The sequence below is a fragment of the Atractosteus spatula genome, chromosome 18 (assembly GCF_055471065.1).
Source record: "Atractosteus spatula isolate fAtrSpa1 chromosome 18, fAtrSpa1.hap1, whole genome shotgun sequence".
Taxonomy (NCBI): domain Eukaryota; kingdom Metazoa; phylum Chordata; class Actinopteri; order Semionotiformes; family Lepisosteidae; genus Atractosteus; species Atractosteus spatula.
Window position 1 is genome coordinate 15930134 of NC_142723.1, and position 21161 is coordinate 15951294.

The 21161-nt window shown below is 48.2% G+C and overlaps 1 protein-coding gene across 1 annotated transcript; it reads left to right on the top strand.

The window, feature by feature from the left end:
* Positions 1-1529: 1529 nt before the first annotated feature.
* slx4 (SLX4 structure-specific endonuclease subunit homolog (S. cerevisiae)) lies at positions 1530-20213 on the top strand. Its single transcript, XM_088936289.1, has 15 exons — positions 1530-1576; positions 2297-2713; positions 3572-3712; positions 5135-5315; positions 5962-6168; positions 6960-7162; positions 8110-8399; positions 8997-9186; positions 9828-9910; positions 11041-11187; positions 11530-11699; positions 11907-14869; positions 15879-15978; positions 17400-17777; positions 18583-20213. The coding sequence occupies exons 2-15, from the start codon at positions 2422-2424 to the stop codon at positions 18935-18937; spliced, it is 5700 nt and encodes a 1899-aa protein (XP_088792415.1). The 5' UTR covers positions 1530-1576; positions 2297-2421; the 3' UTR covers positions 18938-20213.
* The last annotated feature ends 948 nt before the right edge of the window (positions 20214-21161 follow it).

Below are 21161 nucleotides of genomic sequence, written 5' to 3' on the forward strand. Positions count from 1 at the left end.
TCTGAAAGATTTTAAAACCATTAGTGGAACAGCCTAAAGCAGGTCTCTTCAACACTAGTTGTGGAGTGCCCTAGTAATTCATGGTTTTATAGAGCATTCTAACTTTTTTATTTTTGAGGATTGGAAACACTTAAGTTATTAGTCAAGTATGCATGTTCTTTGTTTAGTTAAAAGCAAGTCGGTCCCTGACGACTGAAGTTTGTTTGCTCCAAATTGTCTGTAAATTAACAGATCACCAATCTAATCAGTCCAATCAAGAAATTGGATTGCAGCTTTCTGGGAACTGGGTTGTAGATGCTGGCTCTAGAGCGTAATTAACAACAGTAGCAAAGGAAATTGTGGCAAGAGCGATATGGTAGAAACCTCAGATGTTGCATGTAGTCGCTCCTGCTGTGATTAGGTGTGCAGGTAGTAAAGAACTGTTACAATGAGTCTGTTACACCTGGGAATTGAGAGAAAACAGTGAAGAACAAAAATGCAAATCTTATCGGGGGCCGATGATACTTTGGTGTTAGTGGTAACGTGCTCACTGGATATGCCTGGATACTCATGTAGAAAAGAAACCCTAAAAGCCCAGGATCTGTGAGAGGCTTTGCTGTGGCACGGCCTGAGAGTGGGCGCTCACAGGTTTAGCTCAGATTGCTCTGTGCTTTTACCTGCACACAGCATCTGCGATCTTTGGGCAGACTGTGCATTTCATCTTCACTCAGATCTCCCTGTTTCTCTCGCCCTATAAAAATGTTTCCTTTTTCTCTGTACCTTAGGGACACCTTTTCCTTGTTCTCTTCTCTCCCTGTGATCAGCACACACACCTGTATAGATCAGTAAAGGAGACGAAACCCTGAGCCTGTCTCTGCTCACCTACACGTCCATAGGGATCAGGGAAGATTGCTGCAGTACTAATTCCAGGCCCTCAGCACGAGGCTTGTTAAAGAATCACAGGGGAATCAGCTTCCACAAGGGCTGGGATAGAGTGGGTAGTCGATGGCCTCCTCCACTTCATAATACCTGCCTTCGTAGAGTGCAATGTGTAGAAAGTGCATTCTGGCTGGCCAGACCCAAGGTAAGAGGGCCCTGTAGCACTACAGCTGCAGCAATGTCAATCCTGCGAGCGCATTGTAAGAAGCTAGCATTGGCATGGTCATCAGGAAACCAAAAAAGACTACAATAAAAAAGGCATCATTCACCAAAGTCTGGATCTGAACCCTGTCTAGCACGTGTGTGGGAATCACTGGCCGAGGTTAACATATAACAGGTTAACAACATGACGAAAGTCATCACACCAAACAATTCAAGACATTTATGGAGAACGAAATGTAGGTTCGATTAGGTACAGAAAAAAATGTTTTGAATTATACTTAAGCCAAAAGCATACATTTTCGTGCAAACCTAAATGTTGCACCTTTCTATAAAAATACCTTAGAACTGTTCTGTTAAAAACCAGCAAAGGATTACGTGCAAAATACTTTCACTATAACGCGCACTGGGGAAATCATGTGAGTTGGGGTTTGTCATATGACGTGGACGGTACGGCCGTGGTCATGTGACAGGAAGTACAAAGCCCAGCGGGTTCTGTGTGAGTTTGAATTGTGTAATATTTTAAAACAACACCTAAAAAAATAAATGAAGTCTATGTGATCTGGTAAACGTGAAGGCATAGAACTCAGATTCGGGTTCTGATCTGCTCGCAAGACGTCGAGAAATGTTTTATTTGTGGTTAGCTGGAGTTATTACAATGTAAATCTCTTGGCGGTTTTGCACCAAGTGCACCAATTGCATACAAATTATTTTAATGCAATTTATATCTTCAAATAATTTAGACAAATTGTGCATAAGTGGTTACAGTGCATGCTTCAGAAGATGCTACAGAGAAGACAGGCGAATTTCTGTCATCGTTCATCGTATGACGAACTGATGTATTTATGAATTTAAACTAAAAGTTCAATCTCTGAAAAATCAGGACGTAAAATGTGTTAAAAACTGTAGTTTGGCGTATGACAGCGGACATGTGATGTAAAAAAATTATCGTTTTCGTAACGTTTTAAAGAGGACGGGTGCATTGCGTTCTGATATCACCCCGTGCTCTTTGCGTATCCTTTTGCATTGTTACTGCTTTATCTCCCGATACTGTATTGTTATTTTTTTGCACTTTTCTGTCATTCTGTCTGCAAACTAGAAATGATCAGATCAAATAAAATGGCAAAACTCAGGGCTGTGCTTCAAACTTCTTGCAGTTGCTCTCCCTTGAGTTTCCTCTCACCGGGAGCTGATGGAGTTTTGTTTGCTGTTTCCACAGTGTTTTGCGACAGGGGGCGTTCAGTGGGCTAATGTCCGCTGTGGACGAGCCTTAAAGATGGGGTGTGAAGCGAGGGGCCCTTAGACGCCCCCCGGCTGGAAGGGGCTGGGATTTGGGGGAGACGGATGGAAGACTCAGATGAGGATTTCACCGAGCTCTGCACCAAGGTGCTGAGACGGGTGAAAAAGGCGGAGGGGGAGAATGGCCAACAGAGGGACATCGGGGCTCCTAGAGGTCGGGGCAGGCTGAGGAGAGGAGCCGGGGGTAAGAGGGGGCCCGACCCGGGTTCGAAGAGGAAGGGGTGCGGCTCAGGCCGCGCGTCCCAGACCGCCGTGCCCCTTGCGGTGTGCCCAGCCCCGGAGAGTGACCCCCCTGCAGCACCTCCGGCGGTCAGCGTCGGCGAAGCCTCACCCCGAGGTAGGAGAAGAGCGCATACCCTCACCTTCGCTCTGCCTCAGTCGTCGTTTCTGTGTCCAGAATTCAAATCTGCCATCTGTATGTCATGTACTGGGTGTTGGCCTTGTTTTGAATGTTTCCTTGAAACTGGTCCTTAAGCTTTCCTGCGCATTGTAATTGGCTTCCAGTGTTTGGTTCTGTGATGCCATAAGAGAAATGAAAAGTCAGTGGAAGGCATAGATGCCATATAGCTTGTTTGATTGCTGCTGGCTAAGTGACTCAAGGATCTCATTGAGAAGTCAAGGTGTTGGCGTCAACAGCATGGCTCTGCTTGTTCCACACTCCTACAACTCGTGGTGTAGAAAAGCCTCCTGTCCTGAGTCATGACTCCACTTTCTGTACTTGCGGTTTCTGCTTGTCACTTGTATTTCACTGTTAGATCTAAAGAGGTCTGATGGGTCATACTGCTGTCTTCTCTGTTAAAGACTACAGCAGTTGAGTTCCTGAAGCTTGTCAGAGCATGACTGTCCTTAAATCCCAGGACTTTCTCTCTTCTCTGCACTGATTCCAGGCCTGCACTTTTTTTGTAATGTGCCCAATGCAGTTGTTCATTATGAGCTCTTATAAATAACATCCTGTAGTTTCCATTCTGCACTTTTTATCTATATAGCCTGACACCCTGTTCACCTTTTTCCTCGAATTTTCTACAATAGTAATATTAATAATAAAGTAAAACATGGGTGGCACAGTGGTTAGCGATGCTGCCTCAGAGCACTGGGGCCCTGGGTTCAATTCCTGGGCCACTGTCTGCATGGGGTTGGTATGTTCTCTCCGGTTTCCTTCCTGCAGTGCTCAGTGCTCACATGTCGCGCTCTCCAGGTGTCCAGGGCCCAGGGAGAATGGGGGTGAAGGAGAAGGTGGTGCGGCGGCTGCAGCAGTTTAAGAGAGTGAGCCCAGAGAGACTGACGCACACGGACCTGGGCACGGGGCGGGACCGGGACACGACAGCTTCGGGTCCAGGTCAGACTGGGCTCCTGAGCATCCAGGGCTTTAAATCCCCACGGTCACCTTCGGTCCTCAGACCGAACACATTTTACCCTTCAGAAAGCGTGAAAGTCTTGTGTATCGCTCATAGCAAGGACTCTGTAAGAATTTAAAAGATTTCCTAAATGTCGTGGGTAGGTGGTTCCAAACACCTCCAACTATTTAAGTAAAAAGCACTTAATTTTTCATCATGGCCACAGGTTTTCACTTATGTCTTCACCAAAAAATAACTGTTACAGGTCACCCTATCAGAACTATTCAGAAATGCAGATCTTGTATTCTTTTAGCATATGTCATTTTATCTTTTTATGTTGGTTGTCTGTTCTCATGTGTGTTTTAATGTCCATCTTGGCTTTTCCACACTGTTTTCACGGAGTGTGAAAGCACTCCAGGTGACGGTGAGGTAAATTGCTGTATATTTTCAGGAGTTTTGGCAGATTTCAAGGTGTATATATTTTTCTCCAGCTTTGTGACTCCACAGAGTAGATTGTTGTTGCAGGGGACTTTCCCCCTGAGTCGACCATGTGCCTCGACCATTTTAATCTGTGAAATACAAGAGGTTTGCATTATTTCTCATAATTTGCTTGTTAGTTTTGAATTTATTTATTTTTAATTTTAGAGAACAAAACAAAACCATTGTACATATAATCACCCTTACTCAGCCTTACTTTTACAATACACTTTCGACTATACATCACAACCAAAAATGGTCTTTTGCTATTTGTTCCCTTAGTATTTTACAGTTATATAACTTTTAAGCAAAACTATATATATTAAAAAAAAGTGAGATGTATACTTTTATGAATATGAAGAGTTAGTTTTGATTATTTAAAAGAACTTACACCCGAGCCCTCCTATGTTGAATGGCTCAGCCTCGGTATCGAGGAGATGTGTATTCCACAGAACTGCAAGCTAACAGAGCACGCTCCCTCGCAGTGTGCGGGATCTGTACATTGTGCAGGCCCTGATGCATACGCTCGTGTTGAATACCGATGCTTGCGCGGCACTCATGGAACTCCTGACGGGAGACGGGGAAATAATTCCGCTCGTGTTGAGAGATTGTTTTTCAAGTAGGGCATTATAATCTGCATCACTGCTTGAAGAGTGTCATTGGTCGTTAGTTTTATTTGGACTTTTTTTTTTTTGAAGGACTGCAGTGAATTGGAGTGGTAGTTTGTTCCACAAGCTACCACAAGTCCAGCTGATGCAGATTCTAATGGAAAGAGAGCGTTTTTACAGCCTTCAAATGTAGAGGCCGGAAAAGATCTACTGCATCTCTTCTTTCCTGTACAGAGTGATTGTTCATTGTTAGCCCCAGGTAGAAGGAGGGAGCGGAGACCCCTGGGCTCTGCCTGCTCCCCGCTGCTCCAGCGCCCTGCTCTGTTTTGGGTCCTGCAGTGCCCGCTGTAGTCCTGGACCCCCAGGGTGACGAGGCCTTGGCCTGCCAGCTGCAGGAGGCCCTGCAGAGGGAGGCGCTGGGCCTGGAGGGTCTGGAGGAGGGGGGGCTGTTCTTCTGCCAGATCTGCCAGAAGGACCTGTCCGCGATGAACTCCCTGCGCCGGACACAGCACCTCAACAGGTCAGTGCCACTCTGCTCCCTGGCCGGGCTGCTCCGCGGAGATCGGGTCCACTTGAAGTCAGGGTTGCCACCAGCCCTAGTCTCTCCCGTGCCATCCGGAGTCCTAGATTTCCCAAACTATGCCCAGAGTTTGAGAAGGAGACCCCTGATCTTCGCTTTCCAGCCTTGTCGGTGGTTGTGGGTGCAAGACACCCAAGTCTCCATCTCCACCACGCAATTTATCTTCAGGTTTCTAGTAAAGATGGCAACCCTAGTACAAATACAGCACACCACGAATCAGGGGCTGCAGCTCTGATACAGCCCATACTGTTTAAGTGCATTTAAAAGCCCTGGTGCATGAGAGCTTGTCTTAAATGTATGCCCTGCTGGCGTCTCTCAGAATTCCAGGATACGCTACGATGCAATAACACTCATGGTGACCTGAGATTCCTGTTGCTTGTTGGGAGATGACTGTCACACCTAAAAGAAATTACACTCATTTGACTTTTTCTCACGGTGTCTTATTCCTCATCTCTTCTTGTTCATAACGAATTGGGTGGCTTGTGTGTTCATATATGCAGAAAGCTACAGCTGTAATGGAGTGGCACACAAAAAGCGTGTTGATTCTCAATCGACAGATGCTGGCTTTGTGCCTCCTCTCTGGCAGGTGTTTGGATGACGCCGAAGCAAGCGCGCCCCCCTCCTCCACAGGAGTGCCCGAGTGTCCGATCTGCGGGAAGGAGTTCCGACACCCCAAAACCCGAGCGGCACACCTGAAGCGATGTGCTTCGGAGATGGGGGTCCCTCCGGCACAGCTCCTAGAGGCCATAAAGAGACAGGCAGAAGACCAAGGGGGGAACACAGCCAGGCCCCAGTGAGTGAGCCTCCGAACCCTGCTGTCCTGCTCCAAGTTTTATCACACAGAAATGGCTTCTGCTCTTCTTCGCTTTTAAATTGTAAATTCACTTTTCACTTTGGAAAATCAGCGTATTGTTTGACACTAGAACAGTTTCACTGCTGTGTTTAGATACTGAGAATCACAGAATGACACACTGTTATAACCATTGCATTTTTGACTACAGGCAATGAACCAAAGGAGATTTACGAGCATGCCTTGAAAGTATATTATAACATTAAAAATGGAGTGAAAATCATGTTGCTGCTAGAAATGGGGTTGGTGGACCAGTAGGTGGTGCTCTTTCCTCTGGATCTAAATGTTCAAACCAGGGCCCCAGTATGCCTACCAGGATCACTGTCCCTTAGGAAACACTCCCCTGTGGATGAGATTTTAAACTGGTGTACTGATTATTGGTTATTAAAGATCCCATAGCACTGTTTGGAAGAGCAGGAGTGTGGCCTCTGGTTTCCTGACTGAATTCCTCTCTGGGTTTGCACAGTCTGGCCTCCCTAAATCCATCCATCCGTTTACTAACGGATGTCCCACTCCTCTCCCTGCTGTGCTGGGCAGTGTAGCGCCTGCTGCAGGAAGGCTGCCACCTGTCGGCGCAGTGCAGGACGAAATGTGTCTCCTCCCGTATGTAAAACACCTTGGGATCCATTAGGATCACAAGCACTGTGTTCCGATGATTAAATATTAGGTGTGCCTTAAATACCGAGGTGACCTCATTTTAACTCATAAGCCTTCTTGCTCACTGTGACACTCAGCCCCCCAGGCGGGCGGTCCAAGAGAAGGGGCGCGGGGGACCCCGGCAGGCCGGCGAAGAGGCCCCGGAAGCAGGCCGAGCCGCTGGACGAGGACACCATGCTGGCCCTGGCTTTGTCGCGCTCCATGGCGGAGGAGGAGGAGGCGGAGCTGAAGCTTAAGCCTCCTGGAAAAGCCCCAGGTGTACAGGGGAGACCCACAGCAGGTGAGCGCCAGGGGAGTACACTCTCCTTAGCCTCTGAGAAGAGGAGCCAGATCTTCTGTACAGCGACGAAGAGAGCCTGTACTTCATTCACACCTAAAAGCATTCAGTTGTTGAACAGTGAAAAGACGGTTTTCATGTAGGCATCTTATTATTGTTTTTGCTGTTTTTAGACTCTTTACAAGCTAAATGTCTTTTTTAATCTGATGATACTGGAAGAGTTTCTGACTGAGCGATGTTGTGAAATGTTGTTTTGTATGGTGTTGTGTTGTTTGTGTTGTATTATTATAGTGTCTTATATGTTTATGAGCTCTTGATGTGGATTCCCTTAGGGGCAGTAAAGGTTAATTCAATTCAAAACTAGAACTGCAGTGGGAGGGTTATATTTCTGCAGTCTGTTTAATCTCCCTGTCAGGCGTTAGTGACGTGTTTTTAAGCCATTCCTAGCAAAAGCAATTCAATTATAATTACTGGGAAATTAGTCAAAATGGTATGGAGAGTATTTATTGTCGGAGTATCAGCGACGATATCATTATCAGTGCTGACAATAACACTGATCCAGGGCAAGGTCTTTCACTCTTAAGGATCTTGTTAATAAAGAGGCACAAAATCCACCATCCAGTACATTTGAGGTGCACCTATTTAAAGGGGAGTTAAAAAAAGAGATTCTTATCATTCATTCTGGTGTTTTCATGTATATTGAGGTTCTTTTGTCCACTGACGATACTTAAGGGTCTTACGCTTTCACACACATGGAGACGGAGGGATTTTTGAACTGAAGTTTCTCCTGGGAGTTGATTTTGAGAAGAGCTGACCTCTCCGTGCTTGCGTGAAGGGGCAGTGCAGTTCGGCAGGCAGACGGTACTGCGTCGCCTCGCGTGGGCTGTGGTACGGCGCTGCCACATGACCTTCGTGACCTTCAGCGCCGTTGCCTCCCCCCCCCCCCGCAGGCAGGCGACGCAGGAAGGCCGCGCCCGGGCCCCTCCCGCTGCTGCTGGCGCAAGACCCCGAGGCCGCGCGGCGCAGGCTGCAGGAGCGCGCCGCCGCCCTGCTGCTCCGAGAGTGGCCGAGGGTCCCTCCCGGGCCCGGCTTGCCGACCAGCGCCCTTCGCGCGGAGAGAGGCGGCGTGGGCCTGTGGGAGCGCAGCGCCTTGCGCGACGTGGACTGCGGCCCCGCCCCCGCCCCCGCCTTCTACAGCCGCGAGCTCGTGCCTCCCATCGAGCCCTGGGCTCCAGCCTCGGTGAGCCGTGCTGCACTGTGATCTCGCGATGACTCGAGCAAATCACCCGTGGAGTGGATCAGTTTGTTTGTTCAGTCTCCATCCATCCATCCATTGAATCAATCAATCAATCAATGAACCATTAAAACAATGTTATTCTTATATTGCGCCTTTCAATCCAGAGAATTCACCATGATTTCATCTTGATTTGATCGCTACTATTACAACTATTTAATAGATCCAATACTTCAAAAATGTGTTGGACCGGGGCTTTCCGGGACCAGAGATAATGCTGCTTAAGGTTTGTGCCACTAGCACAGATGAGCTAGGTGACATTGTGATAATTTCAACTTTTTCTCAGAGGAAGAAGATCATTTTAATGTCTTTAATGGGTGTCTTTAAGAGAGCTTCACATGAAGCAAATGTTTTCCTTCTCATTCGGTGAACAGTAATTTTAAGAACTGTTTAGCGGTTGCCTTTGGTAAAGCCATGACCTTAACTACACCACTGCAGCTGATCTGTCAATAATCTAATGAGGTACTAGAAAATACCATGTTTTTTTCATTTAGCACAGTCTGTGTAATTTGAAGTGTTAACCTCACGCTCTCCCGCTGGCAGAAAAGCGGAGCCCCAGGGAGCCCTGCTGCAGAGCTGGGGACACAGCCGGTGACATCTGACCCTGGGGGGGCCCCCAGCCCCCAGGGCAGCCAGACTCTGTGTGACCTGATGGAGCTGGCGGGCGAGGGGCTGACCCTCACGCAGTGGGGTCTCCGGCCGGCAGGTGCTCCCGGCGCCGCGCAGGACCGTGGTGAGTCGGACCAGCAGGCCCGCCTCGCAGAACGCCCAGTAACAAGCAGTACTTGCATCTCGCCGTCTTTCTACTGTATGTCTTCAACAACCTGTTGTGGCTTTTCGAAGACCTCGGGTTCTTTGGCACGTATGATGTATAAATTAAATTAAAAAGCTGATCAAATGCCAATGCCACACCATTTGATGATCAGATACGATCAGTACTGCTTTCACTGGGAGCCTCAGTGTCATTCTCAGTGCTGCTAAGAGTCTCTCAGTGTGACAGTACTCAGCTTTAGGAGAGGGTTTGTCTCACGTCAGGGTGGAATTAACATGTGTGGTTGGTGTGAAGCTTTCCCCAGTATCCCATCTTTCAGTCATCGTGTTCAAGTTATGTTTCTGAAACAACTTCATTCTCTTTCTCCAAGTGTGATTACTGTGGTCCGACCCCTGGTTGTGCTTTCTTTCTCGTAGTGCGATTACCACAGTCTGACCTTTAGTCACGCTTTCTTTCTTGTAGTGCGATTACCACGGTCTGACCCTTAGTCAGTCGTGCTTTCTTTCTCGTAGTATGATTAGCACGGTCTGATCCTTGGTCGTGCTTTCTTTCTCGTAGTGCGATTACCATGGTCTGACCCTTGGTCGTGCTTTCTGTCTCAGGTACGGACGCCACGGTGACTGACCTTCCTCTCAGTGGCTTTGTTCCAGCTGCAGAGAACATCCAGGCAGCTCCCCAGGGCTCGGTGAGGAACTTCTCTAGTCTGCACTGGCTCAGCTCATTAGTGGCCCTCAGAAGGGGTGATCAGCCAATCCTATAAGGACCTGAAATGTTGGAGGTTTAAATACTTCCATTGCAGGATAAATTCTAAGTTGCTCAGGGTCTCAGAATAAGTCCGTAACTTATTCTCAACAAAAATGAAAGGTTTCTATTTAAAATTTCTTAAAAATGGGAAATATTTGTATTTGCTTGAGAGATGCACCAAAAATCCATCCACCCATTTTCTAATCTGCTCTTATCCAGTATGGGGTGCGGGGCAGCAAAAGACTATCTTGGCAAGCAATGGGCCAATGTCCGGAACACCCAGAGGAAACCCACGCAAACCTAGGGAGAACATACAGGCTCCACACAGACAGCACCCCAGGTCTGGAAGTGAACCCAGGGCCCCAGAGCTTTGAGGCAGATGTGCTAATCACTGTGCCTTTCACAACCATGATTATTTACTAAAACTGTAATTGATGGGCAGACTGCCCAGTTATGCATATTAAATGTGTTGACAGTGATAACAGAGGTCTTTCAAGAAATATTATCCATTTACATGAAGTGAAATCCATCTTTACTCACTGCTATTTAATGGTTGATAAAAGTTTGAGATGTATAAAAGCAGGGACGACCCCATCCTAATTAGAAACTGATTATAATTTAGGAGAAATTGTAAAAAAAAATAAGGTAATTTGAAAGTGTTTTAGATTGAAATCCAAAAGTTTCTAAACTTTAAGACTGGAGGTTTCCCCACCAATCAAAACAAATCTAAACTGTTCACCATAAAGGTCTGTGCATCCTGTGGTGACAGACCATTGATACACATACTGTATACTGGGTGAATGCATCATTAGAAATAGGTGAAGATACCAAATGTAAATGTTCAACCTATGCTTTTGCAGCATTCTTCCCTTGAAAGTTGTTGAATTTGTTCCACTTCTTTATGAAATGACTTCTTCAGGTTTTCTAAAGTTGGAAAAGTCAGTCAAGCCATGCTGCATCCCTCTCATGACCCGGAAATGACCCCTAGTAACACTCGTGACTCTTCCTCGTTGTAGAATGCCCTTCTTGCCATCTCACACGGTGCCTAATGCTGATCCTCCCTCCCTGTAGGTGGCGCAGTGTCAGCTGGTCTCAGACCTGGCTGGCATGGTGAATAACCCCCAGCTCAGTGACGTGCAGTTCCAGACAGACTCTGGAGATGTGCTTTTCGCTCACTCCTTCATGCTGTATGCACGCTGCCCTCTACTGGTCCAACTGGTAATGTCAGCTTTAACTTTTTAATCGGTCTTCATTGTGCCATTGAGTCCGCGTGTTCGCAAGCACTCTGAGCAGCATGGTGAACTTCACTCGACCTATGTTAATAATAGTAACAGTTAGATACGAAAGGAGCAGTTTATTTTAAGTTTAGTTTCAGTTTTTTATATTTCATTACATAGTTTTTTAACGGATATGTTCCCAAGAAGGTTTTCAGTGCAGTTTTTAAGACTACATGTGTTGCGTAGAGCTTTCACATGCTGCTGCCCGGACTCCTCCAGTCCATGAGCACCGCGGGCCGTGTGTCCCTGCCTGACTGAAGGGCTCCTGTTTTTTCACCCGAAGGTCCACGACGAGGGTTTTTCTGTGGAGGAAGAGGCCATGCCCCCTGCCAGGCGCGTGCTGCTGGGCGAGGTGCCGCCCGAGGCCGCCCGCCTGCTGCTGCAGTACCTCTACACCGCCCGCTGTTCCCTCTCGCCCGCGCTGGCACCCCCGCTGCAGGACCTGGCCTCCAGGTGCGCTCGCCCAGCTGCATGTCCCGAGGCTTCCCCTGAGGGGTGCTTCCTGGGCACTGGGCATTTGAGATCGGTGTTTTTAGCTTTGCCCCTCTGATGGTAGCAGTTCTTAATAGACTTTCTCTTGGACTCAAAACCCAGGAGCATGGCAGGGTTACTGAGTGAGCCAGCCATGCAGAAACATGCTTTTCTGTCCCTTTGCCCCAGGTTTGGCCTGAAGGAGCTGGAGGAGCTGTGCCGAGACACAGCTGCGAGCGGAGAGGCCAGAGAAGAGGTGGAGGCCCGGCTGGACTCCGAGGAAGAGTGTAGCAACAGTGATCGCAATTTCCAGGAGCTGCTACGCTCCATGTGGGTGGAGGAGGAGGAAGAGGAGGAGGATGGGCAAGGCCTGGGGAGGCGCGAGGAAGGTCCTGCTGAGGGTTTTGGCTTGCAGCCCGAGACCCGAGCAGCGGGAGACGAGGACCCAGACAACGAGAGGGTGGGTGAGGAGGAGCTGGAGGAGATCTATGAGTTTGCTGCCACCCAGGGGAGGACAGTGGGCAGGTCGGAGGGGGAGAGTGAAGAGGAGGAGGAAGATGAAGAATGCCTGAATACTGGAAGTGAAGATGCAGGGAAGGACCGGAAAAAGGAAGAAGAGTGCATGCTGAGGACAGGGTGTCCGTCTTCACCTCAGAGAGACAGAGGCCACTTGAGTACTCCGCTGGGAGCAGGAGGCTGCGAATCTAAGCAAAGCCAGGTCATCCATCCCTCGAATGGCTCAGACTTGGGCAGCAGCGTTTCCCAGACACCGCGTCGAGAGGGAGCAGGTGAATTTGAAAGCAGTCGTGGAAACATGGACAAGGGAAATTCAGTAACCGCTCCTGTCCCGGTATATCAGGAGAAAGGCAAAGCAGCCTTGGACACCTCAGGTGCATCCGTTCCAGGTCGCGATTGTGAAAAGAGTTTGGATAAGAGCTACGACAGGATCTTCTCCGAGTCCTGGGGTGATTATGTGGAGCCCTCTCAAGAAGACAGGCAGCACACACAGGAAACTGGGGCTGGGGAGGCTGTGGAAGAGCACCCTACCTCAAGGCCAAATATGGAAATCTGTGAAACAGCAAGCAGAAAAGATCTTGATCCTCCATCCGACAGCGAGTCTTCAGTCATCGACCTGTCTGTCAGCCCTGCCCAGGAGCCAGGAGATGCCTCCTCTTTCCCCTTTGTGGGCTCCTCTCCTATTTCACCTCTCGAGAAATTCTCAGGAGCACGAAATGCAACGTTAGTGGAATGTGGAACAACATCGTCCAAAGGGTCCGTCTTAACTAATAATCTTGGGATCTGTCGGAATCACCCTGGCGACCACTTGAGTGAGGTCAGTCGCCAGCCCGATGGGACAGGGAGGACGTCTGTCTCCTCCAGTAAGGAGAGCAGCACCCCAAGGAAGACAAGTCAAGGACCAACTTGTACCTTTTCCCAAAGGGACTCATCTGCTTCCAAACCAGTGGACATTATTGTCCTGCTGGATTCTGACGAAGAAATGGAGCTTGACCCAGGAAGGGAAGCAACCACATTTTCCACAAAAGAAATCAAGACCTCAGAGGGGGAGGCGACTGCTCACGAGACACCCAGCAGTTTGTATTTGAATCACCTGAAAGAGGAGGGCGAAAAGCTTTTGGAGAAATCACCCGAAAATCCAATAAGACCAGAGAGGGAAGGTGATTTCCAGCTGTCACCTGAGGTTTCCTCCCCAGACCTGAATATACCTGTGGAAACCTCCCTGGAGTCCTGTAGATTGAGCCTTCAACTGAGCAGTGAGAGTGATCTTGGCCATGAAGATAGCACCAGCATGGAGACCTCCTGGATGATCCCTGGCACTCCTGTACTTCCTGTCAGAACGAGGCATGAGTCCACACAGACCCCCAGCACAATGGGAGTGCAAGCCATCAGGCGGACCAATCTGTTTCGCAAGTCCTCTAGGAACGAGCCTGGTTTGTTCAGCAGTGGCAGCTTGGCTAGATCCAGGGAAGAGTCCTCTGGCGTCGACTGTTCAGAGACCACAGGCCTTTCTAAATCTACCAGCAATCTAACCTCTTCTCCTGCAGAGATGCACCAGCCAGGCAGGAGACGGCACAGTTCAGCAGAGTCGCCAACACTGCATGAGAGGAAAGGCAGCTTCCGGGCTGTGAAATCCGTTTCGAGGAGCCAGATTTCTCCGCAGGAACCCGGCAATGCTGAATCTGACAGCACAGTTTCTAGAAGTCCCAACCGGCTGTCGCTGTCCACTGTTCCTCTTTGCCAGAGCCAACTGCCAAGCCTTACTTCACCTCCCAGCAAGGACTTCATCTTAAAAAAGAGCTCGTCTGCCACTCCAGCCGATGAAAGCCATGGGTCAGCAGGTTCTCACAGCTCCCCTGAGACTCTGTCACTTATCAGGACAAAGCACCGTTCATCTACTGACCCTGATGTAAGCTGTAAGAGTTCTGAACACTCAGGATCGTGCTCCATGGGTTCACCGAGTTCTCTGGATGTCAGTGAAAGCGACCGGATTCAGGGATCCAGCCGTAGTAGTAGAATCTCCAAAGGAAGTGGTAGGGAAGTCAAAACCAATCAAAGCACCGGTTCACTAAAGCTCTCCTCATTGAAATACAGCCCTGAAAGGAAAAGCTTTGAATCTCAGTGTTTTTCTGAGTCCAATTCTTCACCAAAAATGGCAGAGCCTGGTGTGAACCAGGGCAGTGAGAACTCTGTTGGGTCTCTCTCGAAGTGTGAGAGTGATCCACAGGCGTTGGCCAGCAGGCGGTCCCCCGCCACAGCAGTGTTTGAGGTAGAGGAGAGCGACGAAGACGGGCACAGCCCTCCTCGGCCTGACCACAACTTCTGTCTGGATGAGGAGCCCCCCCTACCCTTCGAGATGAGCTGGAGTGCGCCCAGGAGCAGTGAGTTAGTGCGTTCAAGCCCCCTGGGGACCACCAGGGATGCAGTCTCTCCGGAGAAATCCCCTCCTTCTTCCCAGCCTAATCCCACCCAGCAGCCCCAGGCGGTGCTGTCCATGGAGGGCCACCCCAGCCTACTGGACTCGAAGATCTGGGATGTCTGGGAGGAAGAGGAGGAGGACGACGACATCCTGCCTCTTTCACAAAGGGTGCCTTCCATCGCCCTATCCCAGAGAGTGAAGGAGCTCAGAACTCCAGGTACGTTTCCCCTGGTAGGGCATGAAACCTCAATCAGATATTCCCCCCTCAGTTTCGTTCATCTGCGAGGCTTGAGCACACCTGTTTAATTGAAAGGCGATGAATTGTTTCTACACTTCCATTCACCTCCCCTGGCAGACCTCCAGTGTTGGGACCTGTACGGTGTTCGCGTCAGGCTTGCTGCCCAAATGTCATTCCCTGCCCTAAGTCTGCGCCTGCTGCAGCACCTTCACTAGCCCCTGTTGCTACAGGTTTACAGACGAATGACAGCATCTGCATCTGCAGGCGTCCAACCTGTGACCCCAGCAGCTACAGGCATCCAGTATTTGCTGCTCCTTCCCAGGCTATGACCTTGAACTGCCCTGAATTGTACTGGTGTAACTGGGATCTAATAGGTTTAAGAAGACTCTTAGAAACATAAGAACACCTTATATGAAAGTAAGATGCAGTCAAGGGGTGTTGTCCTGTAGAAAACAGAAATATGTATATATTATTTTTGCTCATATTTTGTTTAGTTTTTTACTTTTCTTACAATATCTTTGTCTGCTTTTAAATCGTTTTCATTGATTTTGAATTATAGCATACACTCTCCCCTATCAGTTTTCTGTGAATTTTGAAGAATGTGGGTAAATGATAGAAACTGGGAGAATGACAGCCTGTTTGAATTGCATTATAATACAGTCCAATGCAGGTTCTTTAGTTCTCAAGGATTGCGAGACTCAAATCAGAGGATAAAAATTTAACTTTAATTCTGTACGAAAATAGTCTGCTGTCATGAGCGGCAGCAAAATATTTTACCTGTATTCCTCTCACACGGCTCATCTTCGGTCACAGTTCACATGTGAAAACTTTTGAAAAAGTGGTCATTAAGTCTTATAGCGCAGGCTCAGATGTTGGCTGCTTTCGCCCTGGAGCTGTCTGAAAGCCCACGGACTCTAAACTATTAGAAAGTACCAGTCACCCGGGGGTCAGTGACTCCAGCCCTGGTTTCCTGCTCCTTGCCTTGCAGTTGCCCGCCGGAGGAAAGCCAGGGGCCCAGTGGTGCCCATCACGCCGATGCCCAGCTACTCCGACATGGACACTCCAGAACTGAAGGCCAAGCTCAACAGGTGAGCCCTCTCTCCACCTTCTCTCAGGAAGAGCATCACCTGAAGGCTGGGTCTGAACTTGTAGCTGTGTAGGTTCCCATCAGTAAGAATGTGAGGACAGTTACACACAAGGGGAGGCAATTTTCTCTGTTTAGCCCCTTGGGTAGCTAATTGATCCCAGGATCTCATCTTTCTTGAAAGAAGCCAGGGTATCGCCTTCATCGCATGGCTGGGCAGCTTGTTACACACTCCTGCCACCCTTGGAATAAACATAGGGTATGATCTATGATAGATGGGTAAAGCTTTATTTGAATGTTTCTGCATAGCGTTGGTCATGACATTTGTTTTAGCATCATCAGCGCTTGATACGATATGATGCTACAGCAGTTATCACCCCCTATGCGCACATTGTCTTTTGGCATGTCCCTATAAAGCATTGTGCATGTGATCTTGTGTACCAGTAATGATGGAATTATTTATAGCAACATTCAAATAAAGTTACCATTATATATTATGAGAGAGTTATGATGACCCTGACTGGGACGGTCGACTAACACCAGAATGACACTCATTTATGTCATGTTATTGCAGAAAGAAATCGTTGGAAACATTTGCACCTGACAAAAGGAATTGTTGTCGCTTTTACTCTGTGTTTCCAGATTTAGCTTGTTCGCCCTGACTAAACATGGCATTTCAGTACGGCAGCAACTTTCAAGTCATAGAAAAGTCAGACATTGGGACTAACTCAACAACTAGTGCACAAAACAGTCCTTGAAAAGCTGGTCTATGATATCAAAGCCAGTGGTCATTTAACAGCTGTCATTTAAAATTTCAGTTTCATCATGTTTTGTTCCACTGCTATACTGTCTTGGCAGGATTTGTCAAAACTGTGGCTTCCAAAATTGTGTCGTGTTGAGACACGACCCACTAGACTGCACGGTGCTCGATCTCTCTTGCTTCACGTCCTGCAGGCTCGTTCTGATGTGCACGTCCTCCTTCTCCACATGCATCAGTGGGTTTCTTCCGAGATGGGAATGTGACAGTCATGCCAGGCGCACCCTGCTTGTCAGGCTTGGGCCACAGTCGGCACTTGAGGGCTGATTTGTCACTTCTTGAGCACAGGGATTAGAAAACGGGCCCTTTCTTATTTTGGCCTCTACTGGAAGAACAGGACAGAATCCCACAAGACCACATCTGGAAGCTAGTGCAAAGCATGCATCACAAGTGTACGCCTTGTACTGCTTCCAGTAGTGGCCACACAAGACTCTGACCTTTACAGTATTCCCATGGATTGATGACAGTCAGCATAAAAACTTAGAAACAAGACAGATGTTCCTGAAGACGTTGTGAATTTGTTGCAGTTGAGTTCCAGGTTTCTTGTGATGCTTTATGCGTCTTGTGAAGAGCTGAATCTTAGCTAACAGGGCTGGCGCTCTCTCCAGGTTCGGTGTCCGACCTCTGCCCAAGCGCCAGATGGTCCTGAAGCTGAAGGAGATCCACCAGTACACGCACCAGCTGACCAGCTCAGACTCGGAGGACGAGGGGCTGTCCTCGCGGCGCCCCCCGGCCTCGGCCCAGCCCGCTCAACCCGGCCCCGTGTTTCCCAGTGCTGCCAGCTCCTCTGAGGCCCCACGCCCACGGGCAAGGAAACCCCTCCCCAGCGATGCAGGATCTGGGGATCCGGGGCGATTTGAAGAGCCCGGGCGCGGGGCGTCGCCTGGGGAGGCAGGGGGCTTGGAGGGGGCCGAGCAGCTGCCCGCCTCGCAAGGCTCCACCGCCTCATCCGCTACAGCCAGCGAAGACTCCTTCTCGTCCCAGAGGTAGGGCGCGTCTCTCGGGCGGACGAGTGGGCGAGCGTGGGTTTCACAGGGCTGGGATCGAGGAGCTGGGGGGGGCAGCTGCCGCACGGGCCGGATGTAGCTCTTTGGTGAAGAACTGCTGTCTGGACCGGAGCGCGCGAGATCAGATAAGTTCTGAATCCAGAATCGGAATCCAGCTGCTTGTTGGCCTCTCAGCGAAGCCCAGCAGGTAGGGAGCTGGGCCTTTGCAGGTGCGTGATGGAAGCTGGCGATAAAAAAAATAGACCATGACGCTGTTGTCCAGTTTCCGATGCTGGTGAACAGTGAGCAAAAGAAAATGAACTGCTGTGTACTGAAAGTATTTACCAGCTTCAAACCGTCAGCAAAAGCTGATGTCATTTACAGTATCCAATATGATCTGCCTGTATAGGCTAAAGTATAATGGAGGATCAAAGCAATCTTGAACATTTTGATTTAGCTTTCTGAGCCAAAATGGACTATACTGTATATGGCAGCTGCTGTGCTTCCTATACTTAGAGGCCTTGAAAGGGCAACTAATACTGCTGGTTCCAAACTCGAGGCGAATCGGATACAAGGTAGCCAGATTATAGCCAGGCTGTTTGGGGATCCTCTTCTCATGTTTCTTCATTAGGGTGGAGAGAGAGTGATTTTAATAGCTTTTTTCCTCAAGGGTATTGCTGTACTTTTTGTGAAAGATGGGAGTCTAGCCAGAGGTATTAGGAACAGAAAGAAAAATGTTATATTAGAGGAAACGGAAGCTGTTTATTTGGAGGTAGGAAGTACATTCTGCTGTGTCTGATCCCAGGTCGAACCCGGAGGAATGCGATCCTTCGGGGGACGAGGATGAGGAGGAAGGGTTTACCCTGTCGCAGGCCACAGTGCGGGAGGCGGACAAGATCGAGGCGGTGCGCCGGTTCATCACCTCTGACCCCGAGCTGCACCGCTCCATCCTGCTCTACCAGCCCCTGGTCCTCTCCCAGCTCCAGGCACAGCTCCGGCAGGCGGGCATCCGGCTGGGAGCGGCCAAGCTGCTGGACTTCCTGGACTCCCAGTGCATCACCTTCACCACCGCCAAGCCTGGCCAGCCCCGGGGGCATCGCCGGCGCCAGAGAGGGGGCAAGTCGGGGCGCCACAGAGGAGCGGGCAAGGGGGGGGAGTGAGGGACACCGGCTCATCATAGAGGAGTAGGAGCCAGCCCCCCCACGGGCACAGCTCGCTGCCACCTTGGCACTCGGACTCTTGGGAATCCCAGTAGCACCGATACCGAAATCCTGCAAGAGCAGCGGTTCACCCTTCTTCACAACCTCCTCAGTATTCGCCGTCTTAGTTTAGGGCTTTAGGATCATTAGTGACACTGTGGAGAAGGTTTATATAAAGATCGGTGGCTACCAGTCCTGAATAAGGGCTACAACAGTGGATTTCGAACAGTAAGATTTTAATTCAGTTCAGCGAAAGCGGTACCTTTTATGAAAGTCTTTTGTAAATGGACAGACTGATACCAAAATACGGTGATGGTGAAGGGAACAGTTTTTGGAGATCTCTCAAGGTTCTGCTGTTGTGTTGACTTTACTGGGCACCCAGGTTTTGATGTATTTCAATCTGTTACTGGGAACCATGTTTTTCATTTCAAACTATCTGAGCCATAGCTGTTCACATTCCAAGTGTTTCCTTTCTCCCAACTTATCTATCAGCATATACAAGCTGGCACAGAACATTTTAGTTTTAGTTCATATTTACGGATAGGATTGTAATTGCATTTCTAGCTTGTTTCTGGTCTTTTGTTTTGTTTCATACCGTGAAGCAATTGCTTCTTGCTTATTTTTGTTTCCATTTCCATTCCTTGCTAGTATTTATGTTGTGGCACAAGCAGGGTGCCCTTTAATATGGACGATGAATTCGGACCGTGACAAAATGAACACGGCCTCTGTACAGTAAGTGGAACTTAATCAGTTCCGTTTGTGATTGCATGTCTCAGCAAATTCTGCATAAAAGGCGACAGTTTGGTTTGGGAAATTTGTATTAAGACCCGTAATCTTGCTTTTATGTCATTTAAGATGCATTTCAGCTCTGAAAGGTATCTTGGCCAGTTTAGCCAGTTATTTGTGTGCAGTTACCTACCAGGACACTTGTGCAGTTCTGTTGAATTTTCCATCCTTTCTCAAGGCTTTTGGACTTTGGACTGACATTTTTCAGGTTTGATATTTAGAAATGCAACAGCTCAGTGTTCTGATCTTCACCAGCTTCACTTCTGTGGACATCTGGAGATTAATCTACGATTTAAGAATTTATGCTATGAATTTGTAGAACTGTTTTTAAATTACTGTAGTACACTTTTATTGCTTTGAGATGTACTGAAAAAAAGTCTGTATTGTAGTGTCTGATCTGTTGTGATATACATGTACTTCGGTGTTTAAGAAATACATTGTTTTTGTAAAAGCAAGGTATCATTGCTTAATATAAATCCTCAAGAAAAAGAATCCTTGATTTTAAGGATTTAAGGAAACGATTTTAAGATGTACCCTCTTGATGCCTGACGTTCAATACCAGGGAAATCCTTATCGTCATGTATTTAAATATCAAAGTCTCTTGACACTTGAAGGTTCTTGCTCAAAGCTATATGCTTTATCCCTTTAAGATAGGGATTAATTTTTAAATAAGCATTCCTTCTCTTTTGCTCATCACTCAGCTTTATGGGGATATCTTTCTTGTTCTCAGGTTCTGTTCAGTTAAACTTTGCCATTATATAGGCCAATCTTGCCTTTCGGTGAACTCACAGGGACCTTTGTAAACTGGAATAGCTTTCCTCTGGAATCCTCTTTTGACTCCCTGCAAGTTCCACAGCGTCTGTGTGTATCAGTGGGCAGAACAGTACGCCTCTCCTTGCAGCTGTTGGGAGTTGCTTGCTGCAAAGGCCACCAATGATCCTGGATCACACAGCTCGGCTAATTGCACACTCTGACACAGGGAATACCAGTCCCAGCAGGTTACTGCAGTGACCCAGCCTCACCGCCACAGTGCCTGCATCCAGGAGCTCACCTTATGCTCCGAGAATGCATCGTTTCTGCGTCGGTCCCAAGCTTTTACAAAATTGAGTAATGTTAGAAGTCAACAGCCAAATACTATCAGAACTCACCTTAATTTAGATGACATTTAAAAAAAATAACAGAAGTGAACAGTGCACTGAATCAGACACTGCTGTCTGAGCATTATGAATGCTGTTAGGGGCTGCTTTAGGAGAAGGACAGTTTATTAAACAACCTGAGGATAAACTAAATGACGATCAGCTGGGTGAATCTCCTGGCAGCTAAACACCCACTTCTTAAAGAGTGCAAGGATAAATTTGTCCAAGTAATTCATGGTTCTGTTATAACAAAAAGCAGGTGA